Here is a 17,101-nt window from a genome sequence, read left to right on the forward strand (position 1 = left end):
AATTCTATACTTTAACGAATACAAATTGCTTAATACCAGAGTGTCCAATTTTGCTGTACTTTGAAACAGTTGTCGTTCGTGTCCTACCAATTTTACTACTAAATAAATATTGAAACCTACAAATTTTCACTTTTGGTGTTGTAGAGAATTTTACGAACATGTAATTCCCGTTAAATTTCTCTATATTCCTAACATTTTCAAAGGTTTGCCCGTATTTTATCAATTAGTGGACACTCTATTCGCTTCAATTCAGTTCAATATGTATAATTTAAGAACAGTATTCAATTAACAAATATTTTAATAAAATTGAATATATATTTTAAAAAAAATTAAGTCATTTGTATAAAAACAAACAAACAAATTAATATATGCACCTAAAAAACATTTCAAATAATTAAAATTATTACATAACTAATTAATTAAAAATAATTAATATATATTTTTAAACGAATTTTTTTTCAATTATATAACAATTTATGTGTCACAAATTTTTTGAACAATAAGTTTTTTTAATTTTCTTTTAATATGTTAACATACACTTATTTTATATCGGGGAAAACGTATTGTCTTATTTCTTAATGTTGTCGCGAGAACGTGAGCTGCGGGGGGCAAATGCCTATAGAATTTGACACCGTCGCTTCGGCTTCACATGTTGTACTGGACATAAAACTGCACGAATTGCTTCATCGAACACTGTTTTTAATCCTTTTTGTGTTAATGCTGAACATTCCAAATATTTAACTGCACTAATTTCTTTAGCCATTGCTAAACCCTAAATAAATAGAATTATGCAATGTTAATTACAAATATTTAAATTAAATTCTGGTGGTTTGTTTACGCGCACATATACGTCAAAAAAGGAATTAATGTTTACCTAAAGGATCCGGAAATTTTAGAGTAAAAGATTGACAGCCGCTGGTATAATATGATAATAATACTCAATATCTTGTAAAGTAAATGGTTGTAATTCTTTAATCAACTTGAATGATACAAAAATTTTGTTTATAATCTTCTACATCTACATGATGCTAATGGAAAATTAATAAGTATTTTATTCATAGAAGGTGGAAAATATTCTTTGCAATTTATATGGACTAGTTTTTGAATATAACATCAATCAGGTGGCGCCCCTATTGGCCAAAAAAGTGTCCTTTTTGCTGCGTTTTGGTCAAAACAGTCACATTTTGGGCATGCAATGGCATGCCATGGACCTTGTGTGGATTCTGCATTCTTCCAATGCGTCAATTTTGCTTATTAACGCCATCAGAGAGTGTGAAATTGGCCTAGTCGGTCATCAAAATATTCTTACAAAAATTAGGTTGAGTGTCAACCATTAGATAGACAAGTTTGGTGACGATATGGCACTTTTGGATTCTGGCCAATGCTCTCTCTAACCGATTTCATTGGAACGCCTTGGTCTTGATGAGCGAAATGTTGACAATATGACACTGTCACGTGATCAACAAAATTTAACACCAAACAACGCTATTGGACACGATATTTTCGACGATATGTACGTTGAGTTTACACATTTGAACGGCTGTGCTGTGTCACTATTTCGGAGCATTATTTCGGTGTGAACTCAATCGATTGACAAATGTTATTCTATATTTACATACCGACATAAAAGATGGCGTATCCTGTATATGTGTAACCATGTCTTTCGTATCGCACTCTTTTAAAAATACAATATAAATTTAACTCTGGTTAGTCGAGAACTTCATCGTTCTAACCGCGTAAGGATGCGTACACGCAAGTAAAATTCACACTTATGCAATAAAAACAAATGTAAAAGTCCAAAAATAAAATTAAAAATATGTTACACTTACTTGGGGGTAAGTAATAGGTGATAATTTTTTATCTTTCAATTTTTCAATTGTATCTTTATCCTCACGTAAATCCAATTTAGTTCCGACAAGAATAATTGGTGTACTAGGACAATGATGGCGAACTTCAGGATACCACTATAATAAAAGTCAATAAATTAAAAAAACTAAGATTTTTTAAAAAATTTCCATTCGAATTACCTTTGCTCGAACGTTTTCAAATGAAGCTGGATTTACTAACGAGAAACATATAAGAAATACATCAGTTTGTGGGTATGAAAGAGGTCGTAAACGGTCATAATCTTCTTGTCCAGCTGTATCCCATAGTCCGAGATTAATTGGCTTACCATCGACCATAACATTCGCTGAATAATTATCAAATACTGTTGGAATATATTCCCCAGGGAATGCATTTGTTGTATAACTTATCAATAAGCATGTTTTACCCACGGCACTGTTTAAAGCAGAAAATAAATTTTATTAATGAAAAATAGTACCTTAAAAGATTGCAGTGGCACAATACAAACTAAAACTGTTAATTGGACACTTGTTGTTATTATTTCTATCGAATTTATTTCATTTATAATCAAACAGTTGTTTTTTGTCAAAATATATTTTCCTGGAGAAGTAAACATCATTTGTATCGAAACACATGTTATTGTTGACAAATTATGCAACACTAACGGTGTACTGGGAAATTCGGCAAAGAAAAAAGAGCCCCCCTTGATGTTGTACTAGAACACTGCGAAACAAATGATATCTGGATACAATGCCACAAGATCAACGTGCAAATAAATCACCAGTAAGTTATCTGTTGGTATTTGCAAACAAATGCCTGGTAAAAGTTCTAAATAATAAATTGCCCCAGCAAGTTAATTAAAAAAAAAATCATTTGATTGGCTTTACAACGAAAATAACCATCAGATCGCCTAGGATGTAAATGGAGTGTATTGAAAGTGAACTCTGTGAATAAAATACCAACTGGTGACAAGAAAAAAGAACTAGTCTAAAGTCAGTCTTAAGGTATCATTATCTACATAACAGTTATCTACATAACTGGATAGAGGATCCCATGTATTGAAATTGGTCTGAATTTGAAATATATAGATATATACTAGCGCCAACAAATGAGTGGTTAGAACTAAAAAAATGAAGAGATCTCTATATGACGAATATAATCGCGCATGCGTTGAATGGTTTTTTTATTTAGTTCCCAGCCACTCATTCTTAGGTGCTGTTTTAAGCCATAAATTTTATTTAACGCCATATAGATTCTTTATCCAGTTATATAGAGATAAGTGTAAGGTGTAAACGAACTGTATAAAATTATAACTTTTTAAAAAAAAATTTGTTACTTGATCATAATTTTATATAGTTCAATTGAAATTTTTGTATCACAGACTTAAAAAATCGATCATCTATGCTTAATCGCTTATAAAATCTCAGCCTCAATAGCCATATGTTTCAGTGTGAGTTAAAAAAACTAAAGATACTGTTAAAAACCAATATTAATTTTTATTAATGAAAAATATTATTCATTCATAAAGTACACACACGTCGTTATAATTAAAAATAATTTGTTTATTGTTGTAGTGAGAGTACACTGATATCATTAACTATTCTAAAAAAACATGATTCATTAAAGAACTCCGTTGAATCCTGACCATTGACTCCTAGTAATCGAATGAACACATTAATGTTTTTTTATCGTGAACGTCTATCATTATTAATATAAGTATATGAACAAATTGATAATTTACGATGAATAAAAACAAATAATAGGGTATTTTATATAATGAAAAATAAATTACAAAATATTACAAATGTAATTTATGAAGTGAAAGCTTTTCGTAAAATATGTTGTAATTTACTATTTTTATTTAAGGTATTGTACCTTATTTTCAACTATGATAATGAATTTTTAACTTCATGAATATAGACGTAAAACAAGCATAAAATTTTTCGATATCTGCCTTAGTTTTCGAAATATCGAAAGCTAAACAATTAAACAAAATTTTCAATTTTCGATATTTTCAAAATTACGTCGGGCACAACAGGTTTTCTGTGTTTTAAATAAATTATTAATGTTAATTAACTTTAATTAAAAAGTTTTTTTAATTTTCACCGACTAGTTTTGGATAAATCTATGAAAACATATCATCAATCTACCGTTTTCCCATAATACCAATGTTAAATATGCCTACTTTTGAAGTCATTTATTTATTTAAATAATCGGACAAACTAAAATTTTCGACTTAGTCTAACTTTACATAAAATAATCAAGCCTTGTATCCAAAATTGCTCTGGCGCTCATACATCCTTAAAAATTAAAATATTTCAAGTCGTTCATTTTGATGATTTTACTCTTACTTTAAAAACTGTCAGATTGGTATTTATTTGAAAATCGAATTGTTTCCGGATTCAAATCTTAAGACTTTTGTTTTTTTGATTATTGCTTTATACAAAGGTTTGTATTGAAGTGTGACATAATATTTAAACATCTTATTTATTATTCCTTTAGCCAGTTTTTTCCTGTCCACGAAATCCGGTCGCGAGAGCTTCCTTATTCTTTTATCAAATTCCATGGATTTAGCTGGCTCATGGCAAAAAAAAAAAACACACGGTCTGATTTAATTTTGTTCATTATACAATTTGTATATCATATCTAATAAAATTTTGATAAATAGTAAGAAACCTGATGGTCTAAACTGAAACTACTGAAAACGGGTCCACTTTCTGTTCTCTGTAATTAGTAGGAATTATTATCGCCAGCTGGGGGTGTTCATTTGATTGAAATTTGAATATTTTTATTGGCCTTTAAAAATGATAAATAAAAGTCAACCCCCTCCTCAGCTGGCGGGGTTGCTTTAACAGCCGAAACCCGTTATTGGGAAGACTTGACACGGTTTAGAGCTTTAATAAGTCTCGACTGTTAAATCCGTTATCTAGTCTACTGGACTTATTTTTTCCTTTTCAGTCGTATTCGGATTTTTTATTTAAAAAAAAATTTTGTTAATAAGTTAATATAATTCATACTAAAGTAACTTACTGTATAAATAAATTAAAATTAAGCAAAAAAAATAAATGTAAAAAGGACCAAGTTGTGGTTACCCAAATATGTAATGTTCTTGGAAATATTTAATACATTGATGTCTCTTTGGTTTACACCTCTAATTGGTAGATATTCCTATTGGCATTCCTATTTCCATCCTACTAAGATGATTTTTTTAAAGTTATCATTCTTTCACTTTTATTTTGAAATCAAACCTATTTGTATTAATATATATTTTGTGCTTTATTAATCAAGAATAAAAACGATTTGTAAGTGATTAAGTTAGCTCTAATCATAACGAAAGCTTTGCTGCTTTTAGTCATAAAATTAAATATTAAAAAAAAAAAAAAAAGAAGGTGGAAAAACTTTATGTAATGAAATAATCAGTAAAAGAACTAGTAATAAAATAATTGTGGTTAAATTCTATTTTTTATACTGCACAAATGATTCATAATAATTGAACTTTTCAACTTTTGATCATGACTTTTTCTACTGAATACAGAGAATATTTTATAAGTGATTAACTCAAATATAAAATAAAAAATTTTTTACAGTAAAACAACAAAAATTGCTATAAAATTAAAATGTTTTCACATTTGCCTATTATGTGTTTGATGTTTATGTTTCTTTAACCATATATTTAAAATTTTTTTAACCATAATTTTATCATTTTTCACTATCAAATGTACATTTTTAAAAATAAGAACTCTCAATACCGATTTTCCGAGTATCGAATTAATTAGAATCAATTTAATAATATTTCTGCTAAGTTCTTAGGATTTAAATATTAGTTACCTACTAATAACAAATTCATTAACAAGTTAGATTAGTGACATGTTTATATCTAATTTTAGAAATTAATATATGAATAAATTTAGATAACTATTATTATGATGTTATACCTCCTACAAAGATCCTACCCAAGATTTATATTCAAATTTAAAAGGATCAATTAATTATCAACTCCCATGCCTTTTTAATAAATATTTATCCAATTGAAAAAATATAAGTCTAATTAAAAATGACTTAATTAAAGTCAATTAAAACAGATTTAACTGAATTAATAAAATTTTGCCTTCTTTTTTTTTTCTTTTTTTTTTGATTGACAGTGAATTAAAAAAAAAATTCAGCTACAAGTGATAAAGTTGTATGAGACAATCAACGAAATACTTAGATATGAGTAAGTATACTTCTAACCTTATAAACATACAATAGACGTATTTCCGAAAACAAAGTAACAGGAAATAAAATTATTTTCGAAGTAAATTAGAATCCATGGAATTAGTTTTTGAAACAAATGACTTTTATAAATATACATACCCATCACCAACAACAACACATTTAATTGCTTGCATTTTGAAAAATTCACTTCACAAGGACGGCAAGCTTTTACAGATGTCGATGTATTAATTTTTTACTATACCAAAAATACTATGGGCGGGTTGATGTACTTATAATATTTTAGTTTAAAACGAATTTAAAAACATCTTTAATTAGCTAATAATATTATTACAATATTGTATATTGTTTTATTATTTATTTTAGTTTAATACATTTAATTTTAGTGATAAATTTATGCTTTAAAACTTATAATTCCAATTGATTATTCGATTATTCACTACGTTCCGTAACAAGGCTAAACAAGATACTGAAATACCGACAGACACTATGCAACCTTAATACTTTGTAAAACTATAATCGGCTCTTTCGTCGATATTTAAATTTAATTTTATTAATTGGAGATTTTAATTCAATTAATTATAATGAGTTTTATTACTCAAATATTTTTCAGTGTATTCATTCATATAAAATAATTCATAAGTCATTAAAAAATATTTTATATACAAATTATTTACTGTTAACTAAATTTGTTCTAAAAAGAAACCTTTGACCACCAAATTTTTTTAATTAGGAAACTTGTCTGTATATTCAAATTTGAGGCACCTTGAAAATGTGTGTTGCACCTCTAAGCTTTTTATATATGCCCGAATGAATTTTTATATGTTGCGAATAAAATTTTTTAAATATAAAAATTCGATCAGAGCCAGGTCTTCAGGAAGTGTCATTAAAAAAATGCTTAACAATTCTAGGATATCCTACTATTTTTTACTTAATAAATTTTTTTCATAATAATTTGTTCTAAAGAGAAATTTCTAACGTGATATAGCGTCTCATTATTATAAAAAGAAAGGTTAAATTAAGCTATATTTCTTTTATTTAACTACAAAAATCATTAATGACATATATTATTTTCCACGTAAACAATTTAAGCTTTGTTTCCATGGAAATTAAATTTTAATTCCAACTTGAGCTTTGATGTATATACAGGGTGGGTCATTTTAATCTATAATGGCTAATAGCTCGTTTTGTAGTTAATCAATCAAAACATTGCTGAGTTTGATTGGAGGCATCTTGTTCAATCTGACATCAGATTGGATTGAGTTCTTCGGGTTTCTTTAATAGCCAATTTAGATACTAAACGGTAAGATATAGAATAACACTTTAAATTAGAAAGTTGATCCTTATAAAAAAATTAACAATTTTTGTTTAAAACATTTTTTCAAAAAACGTTAGCTTTCAGAGGAAATACGACTTAAAAATATGTAATTATTATCAATAATTGTAGGTCAAAGTCATGGACATAGGCTGTTGTGCTTGGAAACTTTTGGCTAAAGCATTTTTCCGCAGTTAGCGTGTTTTCTTTTGATTAAAAGCAATAATGACATATTTTTAAGTCACATTTTCTCCGAAAGCTGACGATTTGCGAAAAAATATTTTAGCTGAAAAATGTTCTTTTTATATAAGGTTTAACTTTCTAACTTAGTGTTATTCTATCTCTTACCGTTTAGGATCTAAATTGACTATAGAAGAAACCCGAAGAACTGGGTAAAATCTGATGTCATAACATGAAATTCATCAATTTTTGTTTTAACTATTTTTTGATTAACTACAAAACGAGCTATTAGCCATTATAGATTAAAATGACCCACCCTGTATATAAGACTAAAATCTAGACACACCTTATTAAATTTATATCCAAACGGCTGATTTATTTCTGACAAACTATAATATTTAAATTTTGACATATTGTCATTTCTTCAATGAGTATGTTTATTATCATGTCAGTATTTTTAGAAATAATTTTTAAAATTTTGTAAATAAATGGCTGTAGCGTGGCAACAACAGATTTTTGCATTGGACGCTCGTTACAATGCTCATAGAGCTCCAAATCATGCAAACTTTCGTAAGATTGTTATAAAAAAATTCAAGATATCAAATATTTCAAATAAGTAATTTTTATAAATTGTAGGTACACTTTACATACGTAGGCGTAGTCAACTATTACGAGAGAATCGCAATTTATCACCTGAACATTTAAAAAGTTATTTGAAAATACGAGGACAATTGTTGCAAAAACGATATGGATCACCTTTGGATCAACCTAGTATAGGTCATAGCCGTAGCATGAGCCTTCGAAGTGTTAGTAGGGTAATAAATTAATCTTTACATAAACAAAGTCTTATCATCGAAAATAAGATTTTATTTGTTTTTATACTAATAATTTTGATCATGCACCGCTTGCAATACGATATATATCTGCCCTTTTTTCTAAGTTTTTCTTCTCATACATTTGCATAAGCAAATGAGCCATTTTTTCCCAGTCGTTTCGTTAGTCCAATAAAGTGGCGAAAATAAAGACAAATTTTGATAATCAAAGTTTATTTTTGTCAAATGAATCACTGTAAAATTGTGCCCCTTGTTAAAAAAATGTTTATTGTCAAATTTTTATCGAATTGTGCTTCTTGTCAAGAAAGTATAGAAAATTACTAATACTAATTTCTATTTCAACGACTAGATAAAATATCGTTTAGCTAGAAAGTCGAATAATATTATTATTTTGTTAATTTTGTAACAGGTTAGTGGTGATTTTGGTGACGCACGATTGAATATTCAAAATACAGGAACTGTAAGTGGTCTAGTACCAACAAAACAAGCTGATGCATCGCGAGCTATAGTCGGTGGAAACAGTATAGCTGAAAATTATGCTTTCACTGGAGTTCATCACATTTTCGATCAACATAAGTCGTCTGTCGTTATGGTCAAATTTGCAAATAATGATCGTTCTCGGCTACTTTGTGCATCATCGGATGGAACGCTTTCGATATGTGAAGTTGCTGTTGAGAAACCATACCTTGCAGCCGTACTTCGAGGGCATACACAACCGGTTACTGGTAATTTTTTTTCCTTAATTATATAACGCCAAAATTCTAAAAATGGGGGATTTACAAATCTATATCCGATTATTTCAGGTTGTGATTGGTCTGCTAGTAATGATTTAGTTGCTAGTTGCTCACAAGATGGTTCTGTTCGTTTATGGGATTCTAAAAATGGCACTTGTTTAAGATCAATTCAAGATAAACTTCTTTGCCCGCTACAATGTTGTTTATTTCAACCAACAAATTGTAACCTTGTTATTGTATCCTTTAGAATAAAATTAAATTGCCAAAATTAACTTGGTAATATTTTCGAGATTTAGTACAGATGTTAGAAGGGATTAGACATGTAAATTTCTATTTTTATTATTTTTGACCAGAAAGTGAAAAGAGAGGGGAGGTATATTTTTATTATGAAACCAAATTTCTAAATTTGTTTCAAATTTTTGTGTATTTTGTGTAAGTCAAAATCTCCCATACATGATATTTTAATAGCTTTTTCCATCCTAACACAATATACCATATAACATATGAGGACGAGACTGTGTAATTCAATGGATTAACGCATTATATATTATTTAAACAAGTAGAAAAAATCGAAAAAATTACACAGAAGTCGGGTCCGTAACTTCAGTGGTACTGCTATGTAAGTAACCCAATTATAATTATTACTTCTGCTATGTAAGTGACTCAATTATATGTAACCTAGTATACACAAACAGATTCCCACCGCTCATATAAATCATACATACTTCATATTTGTATTATGAAACCAAATTTTTACTTTTCTTCAAATTTTTCTTACTTAATATAAGTCAGAAAAATAAAGCCTGTTAATTAGTCTTAATTGTTCGAATTTCAGTTTTCTTTCAAAAGACAAAAGATAAATAGTTTTGTTTATTTCTGCATGCAATCATACCGATCCCTCTAGCACCTGCACTAGTAGCAAGAAGATAAAAAACAAGTGAAAACAAACAATTGACTGAGTTAATTGTTGAAATACCATGTATAGACAGTTTTGATGACGCAATCGTTTGTTTTTTGACGTCACGTAAATAAAGAAAGATATCCACTCTTAAATAGCCATACACACATAACTAATATTCCCATATTAATACATACTACAAAATTTTCACCTAATTAGCGCCCTCGTGGGTAAACAGTGATGTTTACAAGAAAATGTTTCAAACAAAAGTTGTTTATTTTTTGATAAGGACCTTTTTAACATTTAAACATTTGTTCTATCTCTAACGGTTTACAAGATGGGTCCTACGGACCCAAGACCCAATTGACCTATGTTGCTCATTTACGAACTCGACCTCACTTTTTACGTCTTAAGCATACTATAAAAATTTCAGCTTAATATCTCTTTTCGTTTTTGAGTAATCGTGATGACAGACGGACAGACGACAGACAGACAGACATACGGAAATGGGCTAATTAGTTGATTCTATGAACACCTAAACCAAAATTTTGTTCGTAGCATCAATATTTTTAAGCGTTACAAACTTGGGACTAAACTTAATATACTATGTATATTTCATATACATGGTATAAATATGTGTAATATATCTTGTTTTCGCCTTAATAAAGTATTTTCTAGACTGGTAATAACAAAGGAGAACTGCGAATTATAAATGTATCTACTGGTCGAGCACCATTAGGAGGCTATTGTCGTGTTGGAGGGAGTGTACTTAGTATAGGTTGTGATATAAATGGTCAATTATGGTGGGTTGGTACAAATAAGGTTCGTATACCTCTCATACAATTAATACTCTCATAATATTAAAGAGATTGAGTTAATGGTGACTGATAAACAACAATCCAAGAATTCGGGTTCGACTCCTGATGCGATTTTTTTTTCAATTCTCTTTAATTAAAACTGATTCAACAAATTATTTGTCTATATATAGTTTGCGCCATTTGTATCATAATAAAAACGTTAATTATAATCGAGAGATTTTGACAGTAAATAAATTTATATACAAGAGCTTAGTAAAAAAACAAAATAATAAACGTTATTAAATATATTAAATTTATTTTAGGGAGAAATTATTTCTATTACATGTGATATTACTGGTAGGTTACGTAAAGTGCGAAAATTCCAAATAGCTGGAAATAATTGTTTAATTACAAGTATTAGTTGGCGAGCTTGGATCAGCAGAGAAGCAAGAGATCCTAGTTTATTGGTTAATTGTTCAAACAATAAACTTGCTTTGTTTAGGTATACAATTTTTTTTTTAATATTAAGTTAAAAAATACTTAAGTTAGAATTTTTATAGGGTGATGGATAAAGAAGGGAATCTACAATTAAAATGGAGTTTTAATAATAAACAAAGCGATAACAATATGATAAGATCCACATTCTGTCCAATTATGTCGTTTCGACAAGGTGCCTGTGTAGGTAAGTAAACTGATAAATATAGGACAAGGCGATTGTCAAAATATGATTTCAATATTCCTGCTCTTTCTATAACCATTCATAAATTTCCAATTTTTATTATGCTCTTGTTGCGGTTAAGGATGTACGATGTACGAGCGTCAGGGCAATTTTGGATAAAAGGCTTGATTTTTATTTTATATGAAGTTGGATTAAGTCTAAATCAATTCTTAAAAATTTTAGAGGGGGGGGGGGGTTGCCCGTTTATATAATAAATAAATGACTTCAAAAGTAGGCACATTGGTCTTATGGAAAAACGGTTGATGGATGATATGTTTTCATAGATTTCTCCAAAACTAGTCGGTGGAAATTAAAAAAACTGTTTAAATTAAAGTTAATTCACCTTAATAAATTATTGAAAACACAGAAAACTCGTTGTGCCCGACTAATTGAGGATGTATGAGCGCGGTAGTGGGGACACAAATTTAAAAAAAATATATTTTCAATTTTTATCGAAAATATGTTATGATTTTACAATATAAGACGAAAAGTACGAATAAAATTTTTCAATATCTAGAGTAATTTTGAAAATATCGAAAATTTTGTTTAATTATTTAGCTTTCGATTCGTTGAAAGTGAAAACCATTTGGGATTGAGTAATTATCTCCTTTGTATTATGTGCTGTGAGACTAGAACGGTTGCTTATGGTTCCTTGTTTTCGAAAATTTGCAACCAGACCAGACTACTATTTTTGATTTTTATGGTCCAATCAACATTACAATAATGGGCTACGAAACATTATTTTATTAATTAAAAATATCCCAAATCGTCTCTATAAAATTCGAAAATAAAAATATAAAGAAACTTTTATTTACAATTGAAACCGTAACGTGCGTTTGATTATCGCAAAATAAAAAAATGTGGAGTGTTTGCTTTTAACCTCTATATACACGAATTATTAAAATGAAAATAAGCAATTTGTTTTTTATTTTAATTTGAAATGTATTTTTTTATTCAAGTTACTGGAAGCGATGATGGTCAAGTATATTTTGTGGATATTGAACGACCTCCAAATCGTGCAATCGTAACAGTTTTACAAGGGCATGCAAACGCTTCCTTTGGTCTTAGTTTTAATTATGATGAATCTTTATTAGCCACCAGCGACAAAGAAGGTTTAGTTATTATTTGGAGAAGAGCTTCGTAAATAATATAGTAAGAAAATATTCTCATATTATATTAATTTTTGTTGCTTATCGATTAAATTTCAAAGTATTTATAATGTCAATATTGGTTACCGAATGAATTAACGCTGTAACCAGTAACCACATACTAGTTTTGTGTTGATTGTCAAAGTTAATTTTCCATATTTAATAATTATCTACAGATTTTATTTTATTAATATTTAAAAGTCAATTTATATTATACAAGCACAGCGAATGAGGATATGATTTCGGTAATAGAAAGGTTTAATTTGAATAATTCAAGAGTTATTAAACTGTTTTATATTAACTCCCGCTTAAGAGAAAGCGTATTAACGCTTTGTTAGTTTTTAGTGTCCGACCGAAGGTCGATTTTTGGCCGAAACCGATTAATCGGCTATAGCCACAACCTTCGACCGAAGCCGAGCCGAAGCCGAAGGTTTAAAAACATGATTTTAAAACTTTAATATTAAAGTTGATCTCTAGAAGTTGATCTAGAGATTATGATCTTTAGAAGTTGATCTAGAAGTCAATCTAAAGATGATTAAAAAAATTACCTTGAAATTTATTTCAAAATAATAACATTTAGAACAATTCGTTCAATTCCGACGTTTGCTAGGAACCTTCGGTCAAAGCTTCGGCTTCGGCCTGAATTCAGGCCGAAGCCGAATGTTTGACCGAAGGTGTTTTTTTTGGCCGAAGGTGGCCGAAGCCGAAGCTTCGGTCGGACACTATTAGTTTTACATTTTCTATCCTAAAAGCTAAAAGAAGAAATGATTTGGTAAACATAGAAGACAAAAGACTTTACTAAAATAAAAATACAGTGAAACATGGTTAAGCGAAACATCAAGGAACCTGCAAATTTATCTCACTTATAGAGGTATTCTACTATTCTACTACTCAGTGTCTCATTTACGGAGGGTTCCATTAATAGAGGTCAGAATACAGGTTATTTTAGTTATAAAAATGCGATTATTAAATAAAATAACGTATTATCAATACCATTGCTGCTAGAAAAAATATACCGAGCCTTCGCGCAAAATCTTGTGCCTTTTCTTTAAGCATCGGTCCGCTTACCGGAACGTTTTTGTTACGAAGTTGCTTGACCCATGTTAGCAAACATTGTTCAAGTTCAGGATATTCTGATAAGTACACGTTTTAGTTTTCCTTGTCCTTCAGAACACTGTGATTGAATTTTATCTTTATTCTGAATTATTCTACAAAGAGTATAGATTTTGGCACACAGACTTCATTGCGTGTCTTCCCACTTTCATAAACGGATATTAACTTCAGTTTTTCACATACTGATAACGATTTGAGCCTTCGTTTCAGCATTTTTCAAATCAAAATCCGTATGATAGTAAAGTAAAACTAAAACTGAAGGTCTTTAAGGATCAAAAAAGTTAAGTGCTGAATTTGCGGGTAGAATAAGAATAAGTAAACAAGCAAAACGGTGTTATCTCAGTCCTCAGTTACAGAGGTTAATGCATATAAAATTCTCTCGCTGTTTCAGTTGTAGAGGTAAATATGACGATAAAATCAAAACAAATCCCAGATATAGAGGTTTGCTTCGTCCCACTAACATAGGAATTCATTGCCAAAGTATTGAGACCTCAGTATGTGTTTCAGTTATGGAAGTTTCTCATTTATCCAGGTCCCACTTAACCAAGTTCCACTGTATTTATTATAAAAAAATAGAAATATGTAGAATATAAATTTTATTACAATTTTTAAGCATGGACATAGGGAATAGTAGCTTTCTAAAGGGAAAACAATAAATTTGGAATTTCTCTGTTATTATTAAAAAACAGGAATACTTATCGTTAAGTTTTATAATCAAATTCTTACAAACTCCTACTATCAAATTTTTTCTGGAAGTAATGAATAAAAAAAAAAGACAAATAATGAATTTTTAGGAAGTTTATTTGTTTAAAATGTTAAGTTCATAATATATTACAGTAAGATCTAATAAACGCAGTAATATTTGTAACTAGTAAAAATTAATATTATTATATTAATAAAATCACTTTTAACAAAAATAATATTAATAATGAAATATACACAAAACAGTTAAAATAAATTCCAAAATATTTACAGTTGTAAATTTGCATGATGTCAACATTTCTAATCAGCTACATCAATTTTTATGGGGTTTTTTCAAAATACATATGTTATTTCTCTATAAAAAAAACCGTTCAATTTTGTGTAGCTAATTTTATTTTAATTATGTGAGGGTATATCAATAAATTTTAAAAGTACAATAATTTTATACAGGCCAGTGTTTTTGTAATAGTTATAAATAAATTATTTTAATTTTTCAAAAATTAGTTTGTTTTAGTCCGGACAAATAAATATTTATTTTTTTGGGAAATTTATTCACTTTAAGAATTTATTTTTAATTCGCCCAGTATCGGCTTATAAAAATTGATAGAGAAAAATTTCTTAAATATTAAGTAATTTAAAATTAAATAAACAAATTTTAACTTCATTTATTTTTGGGAAAAACAAAACAATTTTTACATTAATAAATATTTTTTCTAATAATAAAAATATATTTAAAAAAAAATTATTATTATCAAAAATAAAAATAATGATGTACATGACATGGCCGTAATTGTTAATTTTTATTGACATGTACTCAATATTATTATGCTTTTTTAAAGAGTATTTAGTTTGTCTTCTTAGTGCTGAATTTGTTTCTAAAACACACTGGACGGTAAATTTTTTATGTTAATTTTAATGTATTATTTTTTAAAATTTGAGTAATTCAAATTAATTAAATAAAAATGACGAATTTATATTTTTTATACGTTTAAATTTTATAAGTCCTTTAATAGGATGTTTGTTACTTTAATTTTTTGGAAAAATAAAAATATATTTTCAGTAAATTATATGTGTATATTTTTTCTCAAACAAAATCTAACAACTTCAAATTAAATTTTAGGTATGTTTTAATAACTTATACACTGAGGAGTATAATTTTACAGCCATCTGATAAAAAAATTGTTTCGAAATTTCATTCATATTTCCAAAAATTAAATATATGTGTCCGTTATGCGTACCTTTCTTATTTGACATTAAATGCATTCACAAAAAAAAAAAAAAACGTAAAATACTACTATAGAAATTAGGAAATTTTAATAATTATTTCATAATCAACTGAACAGTATTTGAAAAAAAATGAAATGAAACAAGATTTAATTACTGTAACGAATCTTGCATAAATGAGAAGTGTTTTCGTAATTTTAAGACTTTTTAATTAATTTCGAACTTCTAAAAATTATGATTTTTAACACTGAGTAGTACAAAGAGTTAAATATAACATAATTCGTTACAGTAATATTAAGGATTTATCGATTATAAAATATTCATTTTCATATAAAATCATTTCTTTATACGTAACAATTTATTTGCGAGAGGACATAAAATCCAAGTGTTTTTTGTTCGTAAAATACTCGAACATTTTTTTGAGTTAAGAAACTTCTTGTAACATACCGCACACCCCGCGCTTTTCTGATAGTAGAGTAATTTTTGATAAAATAACACTTGATTTTTATACCCCACCCTGTACATTTGTGTCGTGAAGTCGTTTAATACCCTTAATATTAGCTGAATATTTTAATCGGTTAAATTTTGAATATAAAAATTAGTACCTTTACTATTTAGACCAGTGCTAAATCTTATAATCTGCTGTAAGGAAATAATCTGTTTTTAATAAAAATTTGTATTATGAGAAATAAATTAAATCTTGAGTTGAATCATGGATGCAAGATTCATTTGATGTAGGCCAAAAAGAGCTTTTTACATGTATTATCGAAATAAACAAAATTAAAAATTACGAGGTTGATATATTTAAGTATACTAGAGAAAGAAAGTGTTTCTGTTTAATTCGTCAAGGGAACTTGGTTCCATCTCAATAATTATAAGGATGGAATAACTGTTCCTAATATTTTTAGACCATTACACGAAACAAAAGGTCCAACGCTTCTATGTCAAACTTTTCCCAAGAGAATGGATTCAAGTTTGTCCATGCAAGATCGTTGGAAATTATGTCGATAATAATTCATCGACGATATTGAGGTAAATGAATTAATACGATTTTTAACGATAGTTTTTAGTTTTAACCGAGCATAAATTGCATCATCTAGTTTTGGAATTTTAGTTAAGCTTAACTTATCTTGCATAAGTTATGAAGCAGCGAGTTTTCTGCTTCATTTTCTTCATGACAGAATCATTTGTTATCGCAGCTTGTATAGACATCGAAATCTTGAACCCTCCAAGCTCCATTTATGAGTTAGATATAGAAAAAGCTACATCCAACTGCAAGAGTTTTGTACGTACAAAACTAAAGAACAAATTTTATATGAAAATTACGATAAAAGGATAATTTTTTACCCTACTAAAAATATATTGTAGAAACACATTTTACT

General features: G+C 28.3%; 2 protein-coding genes across 3 annotated transcripts; one reads left to right on the forward strand and one right to left on the reverse strand.

Annotated features, from left to right (window-relative positions):
- Window positions 1-482: 482 nt before the first annotated feature.
- On the reverse strand, window positions 483-6,385 carry LOC123296989 (ras-related protein Rac1). The gene is made up of 4 exons (XM_044878730.1): window positions 6,199-6,385; window positions 2,028-2,280; window positions 1,830-1,964; window positions 483-772 (listed from the first exon to the last, which is right to left on the reverse strand). Exons 1-4 carry the CDS (start codon window positions 6,231-6,233, stop codon window positions 617-619), a joined length of 579 nt encoding a protein of 192 aa, XP_044734665.1. The 5' UTR covers window positions 6,234-6,385; the 3' UTR covers window positions 483-616.
- A 1,595-nt stretch (window positions 6,386-7,980) lies between these two features.
- On the forward strand, window positions 7,981-14,574 carry LOC123294511 (WD repeat-containing protein 13-like). Of its 2 annotated transcripts, none has more exons than XM_044875563.1 (8): window positions 7,981-8,122; window positions 8,189-8,358; window positions 8,795-9,110; window positions 9,189-9,355; window positions 10,696-10,839; window positions 11,138-11,316; window positions 11,375-11,496; window positions 12,492-14,574. In XM_044875563.1, the coding sequence occupies exons 1-8, from the start codon at window positions 8,041-8,043 to the stop codon at window positions 12,674-12,676; spliced, it is 1,365 nt and encodes a 454-aa protein (XP_044731498.1). In that variant the 5' UTR covers window positions 7,981-8,040; the 3' UTR covers window positions 12,677-14,574. The 2 variants fall into 2 exon arrangements, with proteins under 2 accessions (XP_044731498.1, XP_044731497.1); XM_044875562.1 differs by having other exon boundaries at window positions 8,189-8,367; window positions 12,492-14,573.
- Window positions 14,575-17,101: the final 2,527 nt, after the last annotated feature.

Source organism: Chrysoperla carnea, chromosome 3 (assembly GCF_905475395.1).
Source record: "Chrysoperla carnea chromosome 3, inChrCarn1.1, whole genome shotgun sequence".
NCBI classification, from domain to species: Eukaryota; Metazoa; Arthropoda; class Insecta; order Neuroptera; family Chrysopidae; genus Chrysoperla; species Chrysoperla carnea.

Excerpts from the sequence above, each read along its gene's own strand:
- LOC123294511 (XM_044875562.1), top strand. The coding sequence starts at position 8,041 with ATGGCTGTAGCGTGGCAACAACAGATTTTTGCATTGGACGCTCGTTAC. Across the intron at positions 9,356-10,695 it reads CAAATTGTAACCTTGTTATT|ACTGGTAATAACAAAGGAGA; the intron begins GTATCCTTTAGA and ends AGTATTTTCTAG. Across the intron at positions 11,497-12,491 it reads TCGACAAGGTGCCTGTGTAG|TTACTGGAAGCGATGATGGT; the intron begins GTAAGTAAACTG and ends TTTTTATTCAAG.
- LOC123296989 (XM_044878730.1), bottom strand. The coding sequence starts at position 6,233 with ATGCAAGCAATTAAATGTGTTGTTGTTGGTGATGG. Across the intron at positions 1,965-2,027 it reads TTGAAAACGTTCGAGCAAAG|TGGTATCCTGAAGTTCGCCA; the intron begins GTAATTCGAATG and ends CTTTTATTATAG. Across the intron at positions 773-1,829 it reads CACCTATTACTTACCCCCAA|GGTTTAGCAATGGCTAAAGA; the intron begins GTAAGTGTAACA and ends CTATTTATTTAG.